Source organism: Eucyclogobius newberryi, unplaced genomic scaffold, assembly GCF_026437365.1.
Source record: "Eucyclogobius newberryi isolate DKJ021-1_F unplaced genomic scaffold, fEucNew1.0.hap1 SCAF_7, whole genome shotgun sequence".
Taxonomy (NCBI): domain Eukaryota; kingdom Metazoa; phylum Chordata; class Actinopteri; order Gobiiformes; family Gobiidae; genus Eucyclogobius; species Eucyclogobius newberryi.
This window is the reverse complement of record NW_027316389.1, coordinates 9,967,426-9,990,774: the sequence shown is the minus strand read 5'-3', so window position 1 is coordinate 9,990,774 and position 23,349 is coordinate 9,967,426. Positions and strand designations below refer to the sequence as shown.

Sequence of the window (23,349 nt, the reverse complement as noted above, 5' to 3'; positions counted from 1 at the left end):
AACAAGGGTCTCTCACCCCTCTCCTGTGGCTGGGGTCTGGCTGACAGTTAACCATGTTTACTGTTCTTTATCACAGCAAATACTTTACCTCTACTTTATAGGAAATACTATCTTACTTAAGTGTAGACTTCTTATGATATTTCAATACTATGTCACCTTTTTTGTGTATTTATGTTATGTCTATCCAAAGTAAATCAGTTAATTTAGATGATCTATTAAAGCTGGGGTAACTAAAACTTTATTAATAGTCTCAGACAACGAGCAGTGGTCTAATTTGTCAAGTGCTGCTTTTACAGTAATTTACCAAATAAATAAACCCAAGCTTTTCATATAATTCTTTAATTCAAACTATTTGAATGAAAAAGATGACATCATATATTTATTTAAGGTCTGCATTTTAGTTTATTTTTTCACCCTTTTTGAGTCCATCTGTACAGCATTTGTTTAACTTGTGCAGAGAAAGTGTGAAAATATATACTCTAATGAATTGATTTTGTGAGATTTATTTATTCTCTTGGAAAATGACATTATTTCTAAAACTACTTCTACTTGTGTACAATGCTTGTTCGCCTCAGAAATCAATAAATCATTCTCAAAATTGTGTGAATCAATCCCCAGCCCTCCCACACCCCGGCGTATCATGCGGAGGAAAAGCGCATGAGAAATGAACGGCTGCCATATGGAATTGGTAGGTTGCATGAGAAGCAGAAAACTATTCGGGTGGAAAATCAATTTTGCCAAGTTGCCAATGTATAGCACCTATTGGATGAAATAGTGTGCATTAGGCTGTCTTCTCATGCAAAGACGGCTGCGGATGATGGCAAAGATGGGATGATACCTGGATGAGCGAGGCGAGCGGAGAGGGGGAAATCGACAGAAATAGATGGCATATACTACATTAAATAAAGATATCGTCCAATTTGTCATTAGAATGTGAACATGGGCACGGCTGTTTCTAAGAATGTGAAAATCCCACTGGAGTGAACCAATCTGCTGACGAGACCGCCGTTCTGTCTGCATCGGCCCAACGGGGTAAACATTAGCATGAGGCCCAGGGGAGAGCTGACCCACTAAAGTGCCTTATAATATGCAAGGTGAGGTACAACATCTGAGACAGAGTGTGAACTGTAGAAAGTGTCTGTATGAATACTGCGCTTTTACATACAATATTTCTATGATAATTCTATCAACATCATTGCTTTGTTTTTGTTAATTTCATTGTATAAATCACTGAACTGATGAAGGACAACACGTAAAGTTGGCAAAAACATAAACATTTTTTTAACCATCAAATCAACAGTGAGACTTGTATTAATGATAATAGAATAAATGCAATCAAAAAATATTTTTTTGTTCTCTTTCTGTGTTTTAAAGGCTGTCATTAGGCGTTTTTGTCATTCTACAATAAAATTACCATATTTTCCGGACTATAAGTCGCACTTTTTTTTTACATAGTTTTGGCCGGCGTGCAACTTATACTTCGTAGAGACTTATTAATTTTCACACTTGCGACCGCATTTCATATGCCAACCACAAGAGGGCTCTAAAGCGCCGCAGCGACGCTCTAAGCAACACAGAAGGAGAATTGGCACTTCCTCTACCTCCGGAGTTTGGGGAGTTGTTTAGAAGTGACACCGAGTGTGATGGTGCTAACTGCCCTGTCATTTCCCCACCCGGCGTGCCTTCCCAGCTCTCTCACGGCCCGAGAGTGCCGTGCCCGAAGCGCTCTTGGTGTTTATGGAGCGCCAATGTAACCCCGGATACGTATTTCACAAGCACCCATGGACTGAGCGGCTCTCATTTGAGTTAATGCTCATGATATGTCTGATTACTTTGAGCCGTGGGTGATTATCAACATTCAAGCATTTCGCCGCTCATCGTAATGTTTGTTCTTCTTCCCACTGTTGCTATGGCTGCTGGCATCTCGTCTGGATGAATGTGGCTCATTATCATCAACTACTTCGACTTATGATTTAATTTGAATTGTCTTTGATTTGTCTGACATGTGACATGTGCCTCTAACCGGCTCCTGTTTTGTTTAAATCAACTCTTTGTATTAGAACAGCTCATTGTTTTGTAGTGACACACCACACGAGCTATTGGCAACACATTGCACTACAGAGCTACAGAGCTACAGAGCTACAGAGCTGCAGAGCTGCAGAGCTGCAGAGCTACAGAGCTGCAGAGCTACTGTCTGCTGTGAGACCCTGTTTTTGCTCTAGGTTATTGGATCCTGTACATACTTTGATTGATTGTCGTCGTTTGCTCACTGTAAATATTCTACCACTGCTTTGGGGACTGGGTGTAGATAAAAATCACCAGAGTACAAGTTTTTCGACTGAGCAACGAACAAACCTGTGACACAGAGGAAGAAGAATTCAATGGATTTAGTGATTTGGGGTAATACTGATGCTTTGGTAAACTTGTTAGCATGTTCTTTATGCTATAGTTATCTGAATAACTGTTAATATGTTACGTTAACATACCAGACACTTACCACAGTTCTGTCTGTGCGTCATGTAGCTGAAGGTGTTAGCGTTAGCATACGTATACCTATTCATCATAGTGTACGTGTGCTAACACAACACGTTAAATTTCAACGTAACAAATATATTTCCCCAAAAAAATGAGACTTATACTCTAGTGCAATTTATATGTTTTTTTTTTACACAAATCAATCTACTTTATAGCATATTTTAGTGGTGAGACTTTTCCCGTGTTCTCCATTTAAAAAATCGAAGTTCCCGCTCCACCGAAAGTGTCATTACAACGGAAGTGCCGATCTGTGGAGCAAGCATTATTTCATGCAGGCTTAAATGCTATGATTCTAAACATTGCTATTTCACATTTCAACCAATAAATTATCATAATATTGTCTAATTAAAATGTTGTTTTTGTGTGAGTGATATTTATTTGAAAAAAAAGTAATGTAAATCTATGGGTAGATCTTCAGGCTTTGCTGAATCTAAAAGTAGCGTGTGGGGGACCCTGTTTTAGGCCTAGTTAACTTCCCAAACTTGTAGGTGTGAATTTGGATTTAATTTGGTTATTAATACTAAAATGTGCTAACATGGAAGGACAGCTCAGAATGAAATGATCTCTGAAAAGTGTAAAAGTAAAGTGCATTACTTCATCCAGCAGCATGGGGAATGAAATGACACACAGTATGTCAGTCTGGGACACAGCTCATAGGTAGATGTTAACCGGAGCAAAGAGACCTCAGTGCGGCTGGAAGAAGACCCCCAAGGCACAATTATACAGTACATGCACAGCTCAGTGTGGTACCTCCTTTTATCTCAGTCTCTCAGGGCAACGGTGGGACTCCCAAAAGTCTTTGTACTAGCAGTTATATAAATATACATATCTCAAATTAAACCATATAAATAATGCCACAAAAATACACCAATTATGTATTTATTTTGTACATAGTATTTAATTTTTTGGTGAAATTGCAGATTAGGGGAGCAAAAGCAAATCTTCTGCTGGACATAAAAAGAATGTGTGACATATTTCACAGTATTTTTGAGTGAAGGCAAGTTTTACATTCTCTTTTGCCTACTGTATTACCCATAAAACTGTACATTCATAAAAGCAAATCATCTGGCGTAGCGCCTCGGGGAAGATGTGCCTGCACTTTTTTCATTTCCATTCTTCATATTGAGCAGCTGTTCTTGTTCACATTCCCATTTGCCTGACATTATCTCGTGACTTCAGATAAAAGGTGAATTCATAGCACAGCAGTAGATGCAAGGTTCCTTCATACTGTGATAATGATTGCTCTTTGATGTAAAGCCCATTCCAGATCAAATGTAAGCTTATGTTTTAATGAATGTGAGCATTACACAAGGTTAAAGGGACTATTGTTTTAACATACTGCACGTTAACTGATTCACATTCACTGTGGGGTCATTACGGGGTAAAACACTTTCAGAGTGTTACTAGCTGACTGATTTTACAGTTGTTTTTAGTGTTTTTACTTTCAAATAGAGATTTTATTTCACATTCAGTGACATTCTCTGATGTCTAATGACAAAGAACATACAGTGGTACAGGTCATAAATTATCCTTGACAGATTTGGATAGATTGCTTGTATTGAATTAAAATGTATTACTTTATGTTCAGAGGGACTGATCATGCCTAATATCAGGCTACCTATTTAAAGTATTTGTAATAAAAAAAAAAGGTTGCATCTAAGGTTATGAAGCTTGCAGTTAAATGACAGCATCAACAAGTACATTATAACTTTTATGCACAAACAGCAACACAAAACACAAAGCATCCTGATCTGAAATATCCAGTCTCATCAAAGCGATTATGTGAACATTTAATTGTCAAGAACACGTGAAAGCCAAGCTGCCATTTCGAGAAAAAAAAGGAGTTGTGTACAAAGCAGCTAAACTTTAGATGTAACACATCAAACAGTTTGTGACCTCAATGCACACAGTGAGTGCTACAGTGCCAAGTATAATGCATTTACTACCTAGAGTGAAGTAAAGTAGTCTTGACTATAATGTTTGAATTTGTGGCGCATGGTAGAAACACTCAGTATGAACCCAAACAAAGTACAAAATGTGCTTTTTAGTGCTAGGTTGAACTCAGGTTATTGCATCCTTCACAACGCCATCAGATCCCTGGCTTGGATGCACTGCTGAATGTTATTGTTCCCGTCACATAAAGCAAAATGTCAAAAATGTGTAGTGCATTATTTTAAATCAGTATATGCCATTTGTACATAAACACTTCACCAGTGTAGCATAAACTGCAAGACATCCAGTCATGAAGACGCATCACGGAAATAAATCCGCATCTATGGGATAAACGCCTAATAAATGACAGCAAAATCCAAATAAATACTGTAGACTACTTGTTATTTTATTGGACCACTGACATTTGGAGTGCCTTCTGGTTTACAGTCTATTTCCTTTATGAGGCAGGGCTGAGTTTAAAACTATAGTGTGAAAATGAATTCCACTTGATGTTCGTCTTACCCTGCCGATGGTCCTGGGGAATGGAGGACGCTGATTCTCTGTTACAATCATCGGAGGAACCAGCAAGGATCTCTTAGTTCTGTAGGGCTGCTTTTGTTCCACACCCAAGATATCCTGCAAGAGAATAGACGTATACAGTACATAATCAGGTATTATTGCAACAAGAGAAGAGGATAATACAACTTAGACCTTTATTGTATCAAAATCACATGAGTCGCCAAAGGAAAATCCCTCTTAACTAATGGCTAGCACCTTATGATAGCATCTATGTCTTATGTTTACTCTTCTGACTAATTTAATGTCCTTCAATAAGAAGCACGCCTGAGGTTACATTCATGTGGAAATATCACCAGGCTTAAACGGTCAATGCTACACTGTGTTCGGGATTGAAGGATTTGTGATAAACGTATTCCGCTTAAGACTTCCAGACTGTCTCCTGCGTTTTCATTTCTATTCAACTTTGTGTCCATATTCATGCGTCAGTAGCATGGTTTAGCAATATGAACTTGTGATATGATTCAGAAATGAAATGTAGATATCAAAGACCTGTTGGATGTTGCGGCTCAAACTCAATATGTTAAGTCAGTTTATTCATTTGAGACAGGGACAGTGCACAATATACTGTACATCAGGAGAGATGCTTTCCACCTGTAGTCCCTGAGAGGGCCAATGTTATTAAGTCCCACTGAAGGGAGGAGCCTATAATGCATGTTGCATGTGGTAGGGAAAACCGGAGTTCCCAGAGGAAACCTACACAGACACAGAAGGAACATGCAAACTCCAGACAGAGTGAGTGCATTCTGACTATATTCACACCGTGTCCAGCCCTTCAGTCAGATTAGTGTCTGTGGACAAAGGATTCAGGACTGTCAGAGCTCACAGCAGCTTCACTTGCAGCGGCTGCTGCAAAGGATAGTGGGATTCATAGTCCTAGTGATAAAAACTTTATATATCTATCAGAAAGGAATAAATAAAAATTAGAAATGTATTGCAGGCCTGACCATAACATCTGGGGGGCGTATACGGCCTGCAGGCCACATCTTTGACACAGCTGGTGAAATCCCTCATTTTTCCCAGAATTCACCTCTGAAGAATTTAAGGTAGATAGATATCTGGAAACCGTTTTTGAAAGCAAAACGTTTCAAATTCCATACGGATGTCATTTTTAATCTGAAGATACTGGACTTAGTCCTACCCTAAGGGAATAGAATATTGTTATGTGTCACTAGCTCAGGGCAGTATAATACACGGTGTATTTTTAACTTCAAAACATGAAGACTATAAAACAAAACAAACTGGCATAGTCTCTTGGCTCCAGCGTTCTTGCTGTCTACACACCTCCATCATACAAAAATCTGTCAGATGCTTTGTGTCTGAAGAAGAGGAGACTGAAATAATAATTGCTATCTTCATTGTGATTTAATTTTAAATCCAGGCTTCTTTATTCCACCCATGTGTGTAACAAGGACAAGAGTGAGCTCCAAGGAGAGTTAAACGTGTGAATAGATTAAACAATTCTGTGCAGATCTCAGAGAGGCATTTGAGGAGGCACTCTAAAACATTACTTCTGCACTTTTGCTAACTCCAGAGCATAATTAAGTTAGTCTATACATTTATGATAGACTAAAGCTGCCGGATGCTGATGTAAATTCTGTCCGTCAGTGACACTACGGACAGAAGGGCCCCGGCAGCAAGCACAGAGGTCCTGACCCACACAGAAGGACAGTCTGCTCCGTGTCTAAAGCTGGAGCCGAGCCTAGAACCAAATGTAAACACACACAAGCACACAGCACTGTTCCGAGATATAGAGTGTACCACACAACTTTGTCCAATCTTTTAGTCAACTATGTTTGTCCATGACACCAAACTATATACTGTACTACAATTGCAACGCTTGTAACACTGGTGTGAATGGCAATGTGATGAAACACAGTTTGTCGTTTGTTTTGCAAGACATCCTTTCTTGTATCCATCCAAATATGTCCTCCTCATGATAAAAAACTATACAAGTTCTTCCACTTTCATTAGCAATATAATGAGAATACAATGTCATGTCCAAAATGTCACAATACTAGACTAATTACTCTTGAGAAAGCTTTTAAGACTTCATTAGAAGACTTTCCAAAACTGACTCATATAACAGCTCATTTTTAAAGCAAAAGGTCCAAAGCATGACAACAACAAGCTAAGTTGCGAGTCCCGGCATCGAAAGACAACACTTTCGACATGAAAATGATGAAAAATGACCAGGAGGTTTTGTGTGATTTCATTTGCAATTCAAAGGTTCTTTTTTCCCTTCATCTTCTACTGGCCTAATGCACAGTGTTTTATTGACGTACACAGTATGTGTCGGTGTGTGTTCAGCGGGTTGTTTGCACCGCTGTTGTTGGCTGACGGCCATTTTGGCAGCACTCTCACCCTGTCAGGACGACGGAAAGGCAAACAGGTAAGAGGAGAAATCAGAGCCATTTGTTTACATCGTGGTGGCTACAGTCAAGACAAGACGGACAAGCTTATTTCCACTCACACAATACTGATGTCAAGTTCTTACCATACTGTTCTGCTAAATTCAAAACAGTTTAAAAGGCAAAAAATAACAGAATTGTGGGCAACCTATTGACTTAATTAGAAAACAGCTAAAATATAAATGTACATGGAGAAAAGACGTAATGAATCCCATTTTGGATAAACGTTGTACACTTCTCTTGTCAGGACCGTTCACCGCTCACCAGCCACCTGCATGCGCCATTCCTTCATTTTCTTTTCTTTTTGTTGTCCACTTCACGTCACAATACTTCCACAAACCCTGATGGATCATTTGACATAACCCACCCTCTGTCCTGCTGACAATCCTGGTCCATCCAGATGAGCACGGGAACCGGCTTCTTTGTTTTCATGTTATATTGAGTTTGGTTATCAGGTTGTTGTCCCGGTTTCAGAGCCCCAAGAACACAGAGGTTCTTATTATGCAATATATTCTGCTATAACTAATATGTTTTAATGGCTGACTAAAATAAAATCTTGTTCAATCTAATGATACAATAATAACTGCTGGCCCGATGAGTACTTGTCTTGTGTGTACGTTGTTGATGATGCAGTGCAGCTATTTTTCATGCTTTGGTTTAAATTGGAACGAGATCATTTCAAGTAGACCATCATATATAGATAGACATTCTAAAGCATTAGTTGTCCTGAGGCTGTGTAACAGAATCATTCCCTCACACACCACATTCACACAAAGTGATCCCAATTAAGAACGCAATAACCAATTCTTCAGTATTTATTTATCATATCAACTACCGATAGATTATATTTAATGTTGCTCATAAATCCATATCTCTAGTAAGATAAAATATAAATCCAACAATATTCTAATGTATCATGTATTTTGCTAAACATATATTTGCTGAAAAGCCTACGGATAATAATGTAATCATCAGAAAGAGCAGTGTTGGGAAAGTTCACTTTCTACATGAACTAGTTTAATTCATAGTTCATGATTCAAAATGTTTAACTAAGTTCACAGCTCCAAAAAATGAACTAGTTCAGTGTTTTCCTCTCATTACTCCAGACCGTCTGCAGAGCACAGTCTTCAGAGCTTACATTTCCTGGACTACATTGCAACGGAACTGTTTACTCAGGTACACTTTTACTTTACTACTAAATTATTGCTTTAACGCTGTGTTTTAAGGCAGTCTCGTGATCACTTTAGAATCTTACTTGTCTGCTCCGGTGGAGCTAATGCTAAGCTAACATGTTGCTTCAGTGCACTCTGCAATACGGGCTTAATGTGACTACTTGCTGTTATCACCATGTTATCGGGTTATTTTTCGGCGTGGGTTGGCCCGTGGGTTGTGTGGGTCGTGCTTAAACCGGCTGTTAGCCCCACAGCCCAGAGCCCGAAGTTGTAAGCTAAACTTTGCACCCTGACTGACATAATCAAACACTATGACGAAAATGGAGCAACACCACGGTTGAGGAAGAAGCGCGCACTATACTATATAAAACTATACAGAAGTCCATTCCATAATGCTACCTGGTCGACATCCTGGCCATAGGGACTGGCATGTGAAGTTGCTCCCAACCCATGTGTACATGTGACTAAGGTCTCTACGTGAAGTCTGCTAAGGAGCGTGGTAAGTGTAAAACATTTTTTTGGTGATTTTCATGTTTTAATGATTAGAGTATAATTAACCATAAGCAACATCTGTTTTTCAGCTGAGCCTGCAGTTTGTACATCAAGCTTCAGATCACTGTGGAAACAGCTTCTCCCACACATCAGAAGCTGCAGGCCACGCACAGATCTCTACAACAGAATCTAATGTGCTGTCTTTCGGACCCTCACCGCCACCAAGCAAAGACATCAGGATGCATTACAGCTTTGACTTTGCACAGCAGGTACTAATAATAGTGCAAATGCAGAATAGCAATTATAGAGACATATACGTCTTAATCAAATGTCATATGTATTAATCTAATCTCCTTCTCTCTCTCTCTCTGCAGTGGCCAAAACAAAAACAATTTCATGTTGTGGTATGCTGCCTGGCGTGTTGGACACAAGCTTCACCACAATGGACATCCACTTCCTCATTGCTGGCCACACCAAATTCTCCCCTGATTGCGGCTTTGGACTTATCTACGGTCCTGACGCATTAATTGATGATTAAGAGGCGCCGGACAGTAGATATTCAGTATAATCAGGACCTCATATTCTTATCCCATCTGCACACAGGAGAACAACAAAGATATTAATTCCGTGACATGTCATGGCCTAAAACAACATTAGAATGACATGACATGACCCATTTTCTGCCATTACACAAGCGAGCATACATGAAGACCAGGGTTGACACTTTGGAAGACATAAATGAGGTTAGTTTATATTATTTGACTACTGTAATGTGCTTACTCTGCTTAAGATATGTTTCTTCTGTTCTCATTTTTTTTACATTGTCGCCCTTGTCATCAGGTAGTGGAAAACAGCTCTCCTGAGTCTCACCTCAATATCCCACAGCTTGTTGGAACGGCGGATGGCAAAGTGTTTGTCAAGAACTTGGACTGGCAAAAGCATCTGAGTCCCTTCTTCAGACGGCTTCCAAAGATCAAGAGTTATCAGAACTTCAGGTATTTATATTCAAACGCTCACATTGTGTTAAAAAAAAAAAAAAAACAGTTAATGAGTGTTTTATGTGAAATAGTTAGCCATTTCCTAAATGCCCTGTTATTTGCTTACAGCTTTGATGCCAAGAGACCAGGTGTGGTGCTTGCAAAAAGTCACTGTGAAGCAGAACCAGTGGCATCTGTTTATAAGAGTTCTTCTATTAAGAGTGTTTTTTAAACTTCCTATAAGTTACTGTCCTTTCCCCCTGTATCTACTGCGTTGTAACATTAAAGGCTATCTTATCTTATCTTTTGTTGTTTGTGTTGAATCATTCAGTGCACCATTGTTGCACCATCCTGTGAATTATGTTTATCGACAAATGCAATGAACCCTATTCTCATTCTGATTCTTTGATTCTATTCAGGGCCTTTTGTAATCCAAGTATTTCCATTTTAATATAGTAACTTCTAATTCTGATTCAAGTCCAGTTACCATCAATAACAACACTCCTCTTGAGTCTTCAGTGACAGCTGTAGGGGGAGGTGGTGTCAGTGTGACAGGGGGGAGGGCTTATCTCAATGAGATGCAAATGAGCCCCCCTGTGACTCTGGGCTCACTCCGGTGAGAAACTTTGAGCCCCGTTTTCTCAGTGAATGGGTTTGAGAGTTGTATACATTCAAATGACCACAACTTACTCAATATTATCAGATCTACACGAGTGAGACATCATTGGATAGCTTTGAATTCACACTTTCAGAATCTGTGAATAACTCAAAATGTCTTCGGGTAGACATGTACGTTCTTTATCCACGGTCAGACACATGTGTGTCTTTTCATCTTCATATCCAATTTTGAATCCTTACCCAGGATTTACATTCACATTGAAGGGACAGACTTCCCCAGAGGCAAAGTTTGCACAGAAATGCAGATTGTTCCCATTCACCGACCTTATCATAAAACTCACAGAACTGGTCGTAGCAGGGCGATTCCTGCTGCTCTGTTGCTGTTGCTGCTTTTTGTTTTGATGCGCATGCGCAGTGCGGTGCGACACGCAAAATCTCTGTCTGCGCTATCGCCTCTACAACTTCGGAGCTCTCTCTCGGAGTGTGTTTTTCGCCTGGAAGTCTCTAGAAATCTGACACCTTATTGAACGAAACTAAAAAGAACGAACGTGCCGTTCACAGACACCAGAATGAACGCGTTCACAGTTTCGTTCATTGGCAGTAATACAGTGCGTTCAGTTCACGTTCACCAAAATTATGAACACTGGCAGAACGCTGAAAAAGAGAATGTGTGACTATTTTGTGTGAGTTGTACAGACAGACTGCCTTGTCTTATCGGAGGAGGGGGAGAAGCACATGATCTGATCAAACACAGTGTGTCGGAGGAGGAAAAACACATGATCCTGGACGTCATAGTACTGTCTTGTGATTCCGTCTTGTGATGACCCCCCTTGTCTCTTAGACAACCAATTGTAACCAAGGTCTTCCCTTCAATAAAAGGAGAACAGAATGGCAGAGACGGCAGAGCGTATAGGGTGAGGTGTCCTCAGCACACTGTGACTGGAGCCATATCTCTCTGTACGGTTCTCCTCCGTTGTCCTCCGGAGTGAAATATCTGGATGACTTGTCTCTTGCCTTTCTTCCTTATTGTATGATTGGGTTTTTGTGCAGATTTAGACCCATCAAATATACCATCACTATTGTACCAGTTTTATTGCAAAAGCCATTGACAGTATTGAACCATAGACAACTAAAATATTCTTGTACCCACCATATCAGATCCAGCCACACCATCTCACCTCTGTGTGCAGCAAAGGTCATCCACAGCACAATGAAAAGTGTAATCATAGACACAAGCCGACCAGAACAAGCCCTGGACACACCGCCTGCCCTCCCAAATGACCAGTCCGATCAAAGTCACCCAAGGATGACCCTCCAAATGTCAAAGCCTCACCTGAGACTGGATTTGAAATGGTTAAAGATTATATGGACTATTTCTTGTGTAAAGAAGACAGTGCCACTTATTCCCATGGGATCGCATCAGAAGCCGGCTGATGGTCTTTTAAGCTCTGCCTACAAACCTTGGTCGATCTGAATCCAGGGATGAAAGCATCAATCTTTTTTTTTATCTGTGCAGGACTCAGCTGTGGGGCATTTTTTTTAAAGCAGGGATGAGTGTGGTAAAGCAAAACAGAGCTAGGGAGTATTTTTAGTGTGCATTTTAGACTAGGGTTAGAACTAACATAGATCATGTAGACAGTACGATTCTCATGGGGAAAAAAAGGCAAGGTTAAGTAGTTGTCAAGTGAAATGTAGCATGTGTTACCTTTTTGGATTAATAGTGTGTTAGACTTTTCAACTAACACACCACAGACATTGAGACACTACTTTGAGGGTATTAGAGGTTGAATTATAGTAGGCCTTCTCACCTCCACTTCACGTACGACATTTTGCATGTCACTTTCTGTTCGCACTAATCCTTTTTCTCACTTTCCTTCTTTGTGGCCCGTGTGTGTGATAAATAATGTTCTTAGACAGTCTTCTGTGATGACACAAAAGAAGGAAGCCATGAATCTTTAATGGGTCCTGTTCATAAATTACTACTGCGCCTTCACCTTGATTTATCCCTAATACACTTGTCTTACTCCCCATTATCATAATAAGACCATTTGAGTACTAAAACTGTACTGCATGTACTCTTTACAATAGCGGATTGTGTAATGTTGTAAAGATGAGTTTAATGTCTGTGTTGATTTTTGTGTAAGCAATACTTACTTTGTCCATTATGTTGTGTTGTGTCAGAGGCATCAAACGGCAAATTAGTGGTTCTTTCTTGCAACATATCTCAAAATATACACTCCAATCTCACAGCTCTTATGCATGTCACCATAACACCAGTAATGGACTTGAATTGAATATATTTAATTCACTTACATAATGCAGATTATCATTAGTAATTAGGAATTGCATGCCTGGTTTTGACCTATTGAAAAATGTGCTTCACAGTGGAGGATCACAAAGACACATGGCTCTTTCGCTCCTTTTTTTTTTCAGTATGGTATAAAACACAAACTTTGAAGACGTACAACTACAGTAGGTGGCGGTGTAGGATATGTAGATGTTCTCCCCCTGTTGCCATGGTGACAGGAATGCGGGCTAAAGGTGTTATCAGCTGTCCGTGTGGAGTTTTGCGGCCCTCAAGAGCAGAGAACGTGAAAGAGGCACAGAGACACTTTGAACTTTGAAAATAACTTTTCATCAAATGACTCCTTTTGGATTACAGAGAGTAACAATCTCTCCAAGACAAAAGGTAAAACGCTGAACGACTATGCGGTTTTAGTGGTTTTAGTAGACAATCATCAGATTGCAAAAATGTGTCCACCAGATGACTTTACATGTACATATTGTGTTATCGTGTTTTACATGTCAATTTAACTGTTTCATAACTTGTTTTGTGGATAATTTTACCTTTACGTGTAACTCTTGTGGCCTAAGGCCAGACCTCGTCCCCTTATCAGCCAATCAACATGCATGCTGATTGGCTGAAGCCACGGTGCAAAGGAAAGAGCAGAGAGTTACACTCAGTTCCATCTGAGTACCAACTGGAGTTCCATTCGAGTTCCTACGAGAGTTCCATCTGAGTTGCCGGCGGGGCCATTCAGGGTCCCACCAGCAAGGTCCATGACACCGGGCCTTGGGAGAGGCAGGCCTCGGGCCTAGCTAGCATGAGCAATGCTAAGCTACGGGACAAAGATTTTTCCAAGAGACATGCCCGCAGAAGCTAATGTTCCCTCCCGGAACTGAGAAATTTGCTCTAGCCAGCGTGTGGACTGAGCTGCAGCGTGACCTCTTGAGTGAAGCCAGGAGACACGAACGACACGCAGGCCCTTGGACCCCACGCAGGCCCTTGGACCCCACGCAGGCCCTTGGACCCCACGCAGGCCCTTGGACCCCATGCAGGCCCTTGGACCCCACGCAGGTCCGTCTCCTCAGGATCACAGCTTCTGGTTCCGTTCGTATGAATGCACTTCACAGGCTGGCTGAATTTCATCTTAGAATTAACTCTAACACACACCTAGATAGATCTAGAACAATCATGTCTAGTGTTTTCCATCTGTTAACGACTCATTTGCATATTCTTAATTCATATTTATCTGTTTAATTCTTTGGTCATTACATCCACATTTGTTCCTTCATTTCCAGAAAAGAGGTCAATGTCACGGTTACGTTCTCAAACCTTTGGATCAACGAGCAAATTAATGTCTAATTAATTAATTAATCTAGATATCTGATTATAGAGTTGTTAAATTGCCGATTATCCGGCTGGTGCCCCATTCTTCTCTTAAAAATACAATTCAAACTTACCCACACTTATGCAGTGTGTCATGTTTGAATTCTTGAACAATTCTTTAATCGATTATCAAACCTGAATGCCCCGCCCCCTTCACAAAAGGAGGACATTCATAACCTTACAGTACTTGTACTAGTATAATACCCTACGGCAGCAAATTAACCTTTCATTTGGCTGCCAACTGCCACATAAAAAGTAACACAACAACAAAAACAACAACAACAAAGTCACATATCCGGAAAGAATTCTGTTGGAAGAATGTGTCCCATTTTTTCAAAGCCCCATGTCAAAGTGCATATTATTCACAAGGAAATGCGAGGTGATGGAGAAATTGTGGCAGCCAGAAGACAAACTGTTCATGTGTTCTGGGACTGTCCTGCAGCACGAAAATAATAGACAGTAATTAAATAGCCACTGCAGACTGTTTTTGAAATTGTATTGAATTTTCTGTCTGTCTGTCTGTCTGTCTGTCTTTCTTTCTTTGAGATGCAGTTTGTAAGAAAAAGGTTCACGTTACAAATGTTTACAGTGTGTTTGTTTACAAGAGCTTTTGTCGTCGTCATCTGAGCCAGCCCAACTGAGGCAGCAATGTCACGTCCTTGTCCATTCTGCCATTTTCACTCTCTAAGCTATATTGAGAAGTGTCATTACTCATTTCGGACAATGTTGTGAGGGATGGATAGTATCAAGGCCAGTTGTAGTGATAGTTGATGTAAAGCCCCAAATGGAATAACCCAGAGACGCACAATCAGTCACAATCAGTCACCTTTCTCACTTGTGGCAAAGACAGTGAAATGTCATAGGACACAAATATACCCTCAAAACACTTGATTGTATACATTTTGAGTGACATGGTTAAATTGCCTTGAATCATTTAGTGTCTTGGAGAATCCAAACAGCCAATTAATGAGATAAAATGGATGATTGGATAAAAATAAGGGAATGTGGAGCGGCACTTTTCTCACTTCAGTCAGAACAAAATGTTACTGGCTAAAAAAGCAAATATTCAAGAATAAGATTTACTCCTCTCATTCAACAACTGATATAGAATTACATTATTATAGTTTGTGTTTTTTCGCTGTGTTCAACACTTTCAATCAACACTTTGAGAAAAAATCAGAACGCTGCATGCTGCGTATCATTTAACACTCGTCTGGAAGTAAAAGCCGTAAACAGCGTTAGGATTGACTTTGTCATCCACCTCATCAAAAGCTGGGATAAAGCCTTGCACACGCCTACAAATGAATCCACGTATGTTAGATTTTGACATACTTCATCTTTTGTGGTTTGAAATTTGGTTGATTATTTGTGCATTTAGTGAAACAAAACAAGGACATATAAAGTGTTCTTTTTTTACTCAGAATCTCTTTTTTCCATGTTTTTTTGTGTTTATCAGGCTTTTCAAATATCCTCGTCTCCTATAATGCCACAGTGCAACATTTCAATTTGGAGCTGATGTTTTTGTGACTTTATTATCTAGTGTGAGCCTTGGGTGTGCCAGTTGTTTTGAAAACTTGTGTTTGTTATCCTGTGCTGACCTGAAAAAGTCATTCATGAGAGGATGAATCCATGTTCTTTCCTCTTGACTTCTATCACAGAGACTTCTCTCATGTGCAGCAGGTACTCAACCCACGAGAACGCCTTTTAACTACAGCTACAAGACCCCAGCAACTTATCTATCATCTAATTTTAGGCTTCTCTGCTTGGCTAGTGCTTATTTTCCCAGCTACTTTTTTTTTCCAGTTTTGAAGGTGAGCATTTGCGTCTTCAATTATGTATTAAATTAAGTTTTGTTTTTCAAAAATAAACAACACTCATTTATTCAAGCGTTTAGAGACCTTTGCAAAATGTCTTGACACGTCTATTTCTTACTTCTGCTAAGAAAACAGCTTTATTCAAGATGAAATGAGGAAAATTTCAAATGAACTTGTGAGAAATTGTAAACGTGTTATAATGGCTGATTGACCCATTGAACAGCAGCAGTGCAGAGTGGTACAGTGTGTGGTTGATTTCATGCCAGTTGCAGGAAGGGTTGGCTTGTGTTGCAGCCAGAGTGTTCATTATGGATGCTCTCAAAACACTTTTGGGCTCAAGCGTTATTGATATTACAGGAAATGAGGATTCTGTTTTCATACATTTCATTGCGTTTGATTAATTCCCAGCATTTCCATTAACGCTGACAGTGGATGATTTGCAAGTTCAGCTTTTAACCATAACAACACATAAGGGTTTCTCATCCACAAACAGCAAAGTAGCATAGCAAGTCTCTCTGGGGTCAAGTCTCTTTTTATGGAATTCAAATCATGGAAAATGTTCTTCAAATTCAGATATTTTGTAGATTTGTGTTGAAAATATCAAACTGCTACAGGTACTTTGATACATGCTCTTTCAAAATGGAGAGACAAGGGAAAGGTATCAAATCTGAGACAACCAGAGTGATAAGTACGGGACTAGTGACATGCGCCCGTCTCATCTCGAAGCTGTGGAAGGAATCTCGTACGCCTACGCTGGAATTGTGGAAGGAGAGAATGAATGAAAAGCGCTGCCTGCAAGAAAGGTAGTGGATTAAGCAGCGACTGAGCAGGGAATAGAGTTCAGATTCTTGGCGCGAGCCTGACCTGATTTAAAGACTCGCTCGCTACAGAGCTGCGCTGAGCATGTGTCTTTCGACCCCGCACACCATCAACAGCAGCGTCCTGGAGAGGAAAGGAACACATCGGCCGTCGCGTTCAAGATAAAAATGTTTAGCTCCCAAGACAAGCAAGTGGCCAAATGTGCGTGAGGAGAGAAGAGGAGCGAGCTGAAAGAGTGAGGAGAGGGGAGAGAGATGCAGATGCCCTCCCTGAAAGAGCTGAAGAAAGCGAGCGAGGGAGAGATCATTTGAGTCTGTGGGGGGAAAGGAAACAAGCCCGGGTCTACAGGGGTGCAAACCGTGCACCCTTGTTTGAAATTTCTGCACCCTCAATTTTAGTGCATATAAATCAAAACCAAAATTAAAATTAAGTTGTTTTTATTTTCAAATCTTTAAATCTTTTTTAAAATTCTAAAAAAGGACAATCTGTGCTGTACTTATGAAGAGGATGTGAACGTGACGCAGCGCTGACCAGGGCTTATCTTCTTCAAATAATGGAGTGTTTAAACAATGTATGTTCGAAAATGAAAGATTCACTCTCGGCTCCACATCCATCGCTGGGAATGAAGACACTGGGGAAACTAGCGCTTCTGTGCTTAGCGTAATTTATGTTAGTTCGGAAAAAGCGGATCCACCACTTCCCTCAACATCGCTTTCCAGAACTGTGAGAACACAATCGCAACTAGAGCCTACAGAAAGCAGAATTATGCTACAAGCTTACCTCTGCAATCAGCCGCCACTATTCCCTCATCCTGGATCCAGTTCGTCTGGTAAGTTTCCTTCACAACCTTCTTTCAACCTTTGTATCCAACACAATCGGCAATTTGTATCCAACACAATCGGCAATTCCTCTGCTTTGCTCCCTTCGGTACAGCCCTGGCCCAGCCCCCATTGGCCAGAGTAGCAGGCACGGATCAGCTTCCACTGCCTGCAGTGATCTGCACTGTATTAAGGAGAGAATTTACTAGAGTTTGGGCATCAACTTCCTTCCCTCAGTCAGAGCATGAGTCGTGGCTGGGTCTGCCAACATGACACTGAGCCGAAGCACGCAGCCAGGATAACAAAGGAGTGGCTCCGAAAGAAGCATATTGGGGTTCTGGAGTGGCCGAGCCAGTCTCTGGACCTAAATCTAATAGAAGATATTTGGAGGGAGTTGAAACACTGTGTTGCTCTGCGACAGCCCTGAAACCTGACACAGTAGATCTGCTGCAGTGTGTGCAAACCTGGTCAAGAACTACAGGAAACGATAGACCTCTGTAACTTTAAACAAATGCTTCTGTACCAAATATTAATATTGATTTTCTCAGGTGTTCAACTATACTACTATACTACTATACTATACTACTACTACTTATTTACAGCAATAACAAACAAATCAATAATTTCAAAATCATAAAATGTGATTTCCGGATTTCGTTTTTGGACTCTGTTTCTCACAGTGGAAATGCACCTACGATGAAAAGTTCAGACTTGAGTGTGAGAACTTGCAAAATTGCAGGGTGTTCAAATACTTTTTCCTCTCTTTCTCTCTCTTGAGATTGACATTTCTATTCAAAGAATTGCAATACAGTCCAGTTCAACTAAGTTCAATATTTCCCTATTTTCTTTACCTTTTCATTGTGCAGCTCCGTTGCCCTGCGCGATTGTTCGTTGAGATGTAGATCCACTCGTCCCCAAAAGTTTTCCAAAGCAACATTGCTTGTAAGTGCCCAGCAGTACTTTGGAGTCTCGTTGACCAAATTGATCACTTGCTAATAGGGATTTCCAGCAGTACAGTTTGCAGTGCTTCTCGGAGCCTGTGAGCCATTGATAGCGCTCGTAGTAGTAACTTTGAAAGTGGCGAATGAACTCGCCTGTAACAGGCTTTGCAGCGTCGGCGTCGGACGACCTCCTCTTACTGTCTAACTTTTCTTGAAAAGTTCATCTTGAGAAAGGCGTTATAATCATATCCTCGACCAAATCGATAACTTTTCCTCCTTCTGCCATTGTGGGTTGAACAAACAGCTTAGTAGTACGCAAACGAATGTGTTCAAATTCAGTTTCTTAGTTCTGAGGTTCTGCCCACAGGACCTGCCTCTCAATATTGGTGATCCAATCAAAAGACGTGCACTCACTACGCCTGCTAGAAGGCTACAATTGCCAACTCTAAAGCTGATTGGTTGACACTAAATTTGAATTTCCATTCACTTTATGCTACAAGCGACCGCACTGTTGAGTCTGAAGGCCTGAGGGCAGATTTTAGAACCCTGGCAACACATGACGGCTGAATATGATTGAATAAAAGATCTAACTTAAAGACCAGCCCTCCAAATCTGAACCTGGGGCAGAAGCAGTGCAACAAGCGGAAAGCCAGGAAATGTAGGTTATAACTCTTAATCTGGGGAATAATTTGATAAATATTTGTGGGAAAATATATATATATATATATTTTAAAAATGATATTCTAATTATGAGAAGGCCTTGCTGGTCCTGATGACCCACCACTGATATGGATATGTATGTATGTATGTATATATATATATATATATATATATATATATATATATATATATATATATATATATATATATATATATATATACACACACACACACACACACACACACACATGCACTTACACATACACACACAAAATAATACATATTGCCACATATTGATGAGTGGCAAGGCAGCCGCTTGGAGACATCAGTGGATGTTATTATTCATTTTTCCTCTTCATTACCTCTGTACACTGAAAAATATGAAGATATTTTCAGCAAACAAACAACACCGAATGATGTGAACTCCGGTGAACGAGGCAGACAATCAACAACAGAGTGAACAAACAGCTGCTGGAGCTGCTGAAAGCCTGAACAGGACAGAGAGAGACAGATTATATTTGTTGTGCTGTATAATGTGGGCCTGTGTGCTGTGGTAGCACAATGTCACATCTTACTCATCCTTGCAAAGCCTTACTTAACATTGAAAGCCTGGTTTTGAAAAATAAAAAAAATCTATTTTCAGCTCCAGGAAGAGGATTTTGCCCTGGATGCAATATTAAGGATGCTAAATGGATGAAATGTAACAAAAGCAAAAATAAATAGGCTTTTGGACCTCTTATCAGTTGTTACATTTGAATGGTGCCTGTTTATTTCCCCCCTGAGGGCAAGACAATGTTCCGCATGGCTTTTGTTCTGCCAGCAAAACAACATGAATAATATGTGCAAAAAAGTCCATATCTCGAAGCATGCGTTTGCTAAATTGAAACGCATTCTTCCATTAATTCACATATTGATCGCTTGCAAAAAGGGGTGAATAAATTACACTTTGAATTCCAGAGTTTTCGCTCATAATAGGGCTCATTCATCAGCCGCCTGGCTACTGCTGGCCCTCGGTGTTGCAGCAAACTAACAGCTCGAGTCTGCGAATTAAAAACGGATTCGCTCCACCTTCATAGGCACAGCACTTATCAATTATCACCAGCCAATATTCCCTGCCACGATACCATTCACTAAGCCAATATGATAACAATGGAATATTTCCGCTGCACACAGAGTAACAACAATCTATTCCGCTGCACACAAAATAAAGCACACGGAGAGGAAAATGAAGAATGACAAATAAAAAAAGAGGTCCAAGAATAAGAATTTATAGCTATATTGTGTGGTACTGTTGTGTGGTAAGATAAATAAAATACACAGGTTTTGAGCAGTTTACTAAACAGATCTATAAGTGTTCCAAAGAGTCTTGGATGATCTAGAATTGGTGGTTGAATAGAAGTATACACTATGTAAAAGTCTAGTGGCGTCACCTACTCGTCTCCATGGAGATGAACATGTTTAATGCCATATTGTGGAACATTCTAGACTAAGCAATATCATCTCCATGGAGACAAGCCAGTAAAGTTACATCGTGCACATTTCAAGTTATCTTACTTACTCATAGAATAACCAATATAATGCAAAATGTAGTCAATTCAAAGACATTCACATTGTATCTCAGAAAAACCACAATACTGTCTGCAAACAGGTTACGAACCATCTCGGACTCTGAGGACCTCTGGCACCGGCCTCCTGCTGGTGCCAGAGTCAGGACTAAACAGGGACCAGCCTCCTGCTGGTGCCCAGAGTCAGGACTAAACATGGACCAGCCTCCTGCTGGTGCCCAGAGTCAGGACTAAACAAGGACCGGCCTCCTGCTGGTGCCAGAGTCAGAACTAAACATGAACCGGCCTCCTGCTGGTGCCAGAGTCAGGACTAAACATGGACCAGCCTCCTGCTGGTGCCCAGAGTCAGGACTAAACATGGACCGGCCTCCTGCTGGTGCCCAGAGTCAGGACTAAACAGGGACCGGCCTCTTGCTGGTGCCAGAGTCAGGACTAAACAGGGACCGGCCTCCTGCTGGTGCCCAGAGTCAGGACTAAACATGGGGAATCTAAATGGGGAAGCTAAAATCTGGAACAGTCTTCCTGAAGATGTGAGACAGGCTCTGACAAAGTCAGAGTCAGGACTAAACATGGACCGGCCTCCTGCTGGTGCCCAGAGTCAGGACTAAACAGGGACCGGCCTCCTGCTGGTGCCAGAGTCAGGACTAAACATGGACCGGCCTCCTGCTGGTGCCAGAGTCAGGACTAAACATGGACCGGCCTCCTGCTGGTGCCAGAGTCAGGACTAAACAGGGACCGGCCTCCTGCTGGTGCCAGAGTCAGGACTAAACATGGACCGGCCTCCTGCTGGTGCCAGAGTCAGGACTAAACATGGACCAGCCTCCTGCTGGTGCCAGAGTCAGGACTAAACATGGACCGGCCTCCTGCTGGTGCCAGAGTCAGGACTAAACATGGACCGGCCTCCTGCTGGTGCCAGAGTCAGGACTAAACATGGACCGGCCTCCTGCTGGTGCCAGAGTCAGGACTAAACAGGGACCGGCCTCCTGCTGGTGCCCAGAGTCAGGACTAAACATGGGGAATCTAAATGGGGAAGCTAAAATCTGGAACAGTCTTCCTGAAGATGTGAGACAGGCTCTGACAATGTTCAAATCTAAGCTAAAAACTGTTTTGTTTAGCTGCGCATATTTTCTTTTAGGACTAGGATCTGTTTTGTGATTTCTGTCATGTCTTTGTGATTCTAATGCATTTTTCTCCTGCTGTGTGAAGCACTTTGAATTGCCTTGTGTATGTATTGTGCTCTACAAATAAACTTGCCTTGCCTTGCCTTGTGTTAAGTTTGGAAGTTATTAACACTTTTACTTTACTTTACTCTTACGTACTTTTCTTCACTGCCCGTCTGGTCAAGCCACTTCCATCACAGCGTTTGCTTAAAACTAATCCACTTAACTGCTCAAAGTCTTGCCAAGGTAAAACACCCATGGACCAGCTAACCAAATAAGGGCTGAGGGGAAGCACAAACAAATGAGAGCCGCATCGGGACAGAGTCGAGACGTTCATTAAGGCCTTGGCTGGAGCGAGGGGAGCAGCAGGATTCAGAGCACTGGGGCAGAAAGACAGATGATCTACAAGAAGGTCTGGGAACTCCAACTGTACCTGCCCTCTCTGGATATCCTCCCTAATCCACTCACTGGTATGTATGAGCAGGCAGGGGCAAGTGATGCAAGGAAATAAATGAGGATCCAAAGGGCTAGTTTTGGGTAATCACAGGTTTGGAACAATATATAGTGATTAAAATCTGAAATATCCTGACAGCATGTTTTAACAGGGTTTTATGAGAATATAGTAAAGAGAGAAATTGCATCTTTTGTGTTTATGTTTGTGTGTTTATGTTTGTGTGTGTGTGTGTGTGTGTGTGTGTGTGTGTGTGCGTGCGTTAATCCGGTATACGGTAAAAAGTCTTCACGCTGATTGGTCGAGGTGTCGCAACAGCGGAACAAGCAGAACAATCTATTTTAAATCCAGTGTTCAGTCATCCTTCTCATCCTCAAATGTTGAAAAACGTAATAGTGTGTGATTCTCCTAAAATAAGCTGAAGTACGGTGTTGTTGCGACTTCCACCAAAACCACAATGCTGCTCTGTGATTGGTTCCACTCCTGCCTGCAGGCCCTTAATGCCATGTGATTGGCCCGTTAAACTACTGTGCGGACTGCAAACGAATCAGCGGGAGCCTAATAAGATGGATTCTGAAAAGTTTGTGAACTCCTCTTGCTGTCAAGGTTAATGTACTGTATCAATGCAATTAATTAGTCTTTATTAATTAACAACTTTGCAATATATGTAAGACCATAATCATGCATAAACAATAAAACAATATATTAGAAAATCTGTTTCCTTTATTTGGGTCATAA

General features: G+C 40.9%; 2 protein-coding genes across 2 annotated transcripts in view; both read right to left on the bottom strand.

The window, feature by feature from the left end:
* The window catches only part of ferry3 (FERRY endosomal RAB5 effector complex subunit 3), a 452,554-nt gene that overhangs the window by 95,529 nt on the left and 333,676 nt on the right, over positions 1–23,349 (bottom strand). The gene's annotated exons all lie outside the window — the stretch shown is intronic.
* cdh13 (cadherin 13, H-cadherin (heart)) overlaps positions 1–23,349 on the bottom strand; it is a 352,261-nt gene that overhangs the window by 218,757 nt on the left and 110,155 nt on the right. Inside the window, exon 4 of the mRNA XM_072434742.1 lies at positions 4,990–5,103. Coding sequence (XP_072290843.1) covers positions 4,990–5,103 — 114 coding nt within the window. The remainder of the gene's footprint in view (positions 1–4,989; positions 5,104–23,349) is intronic.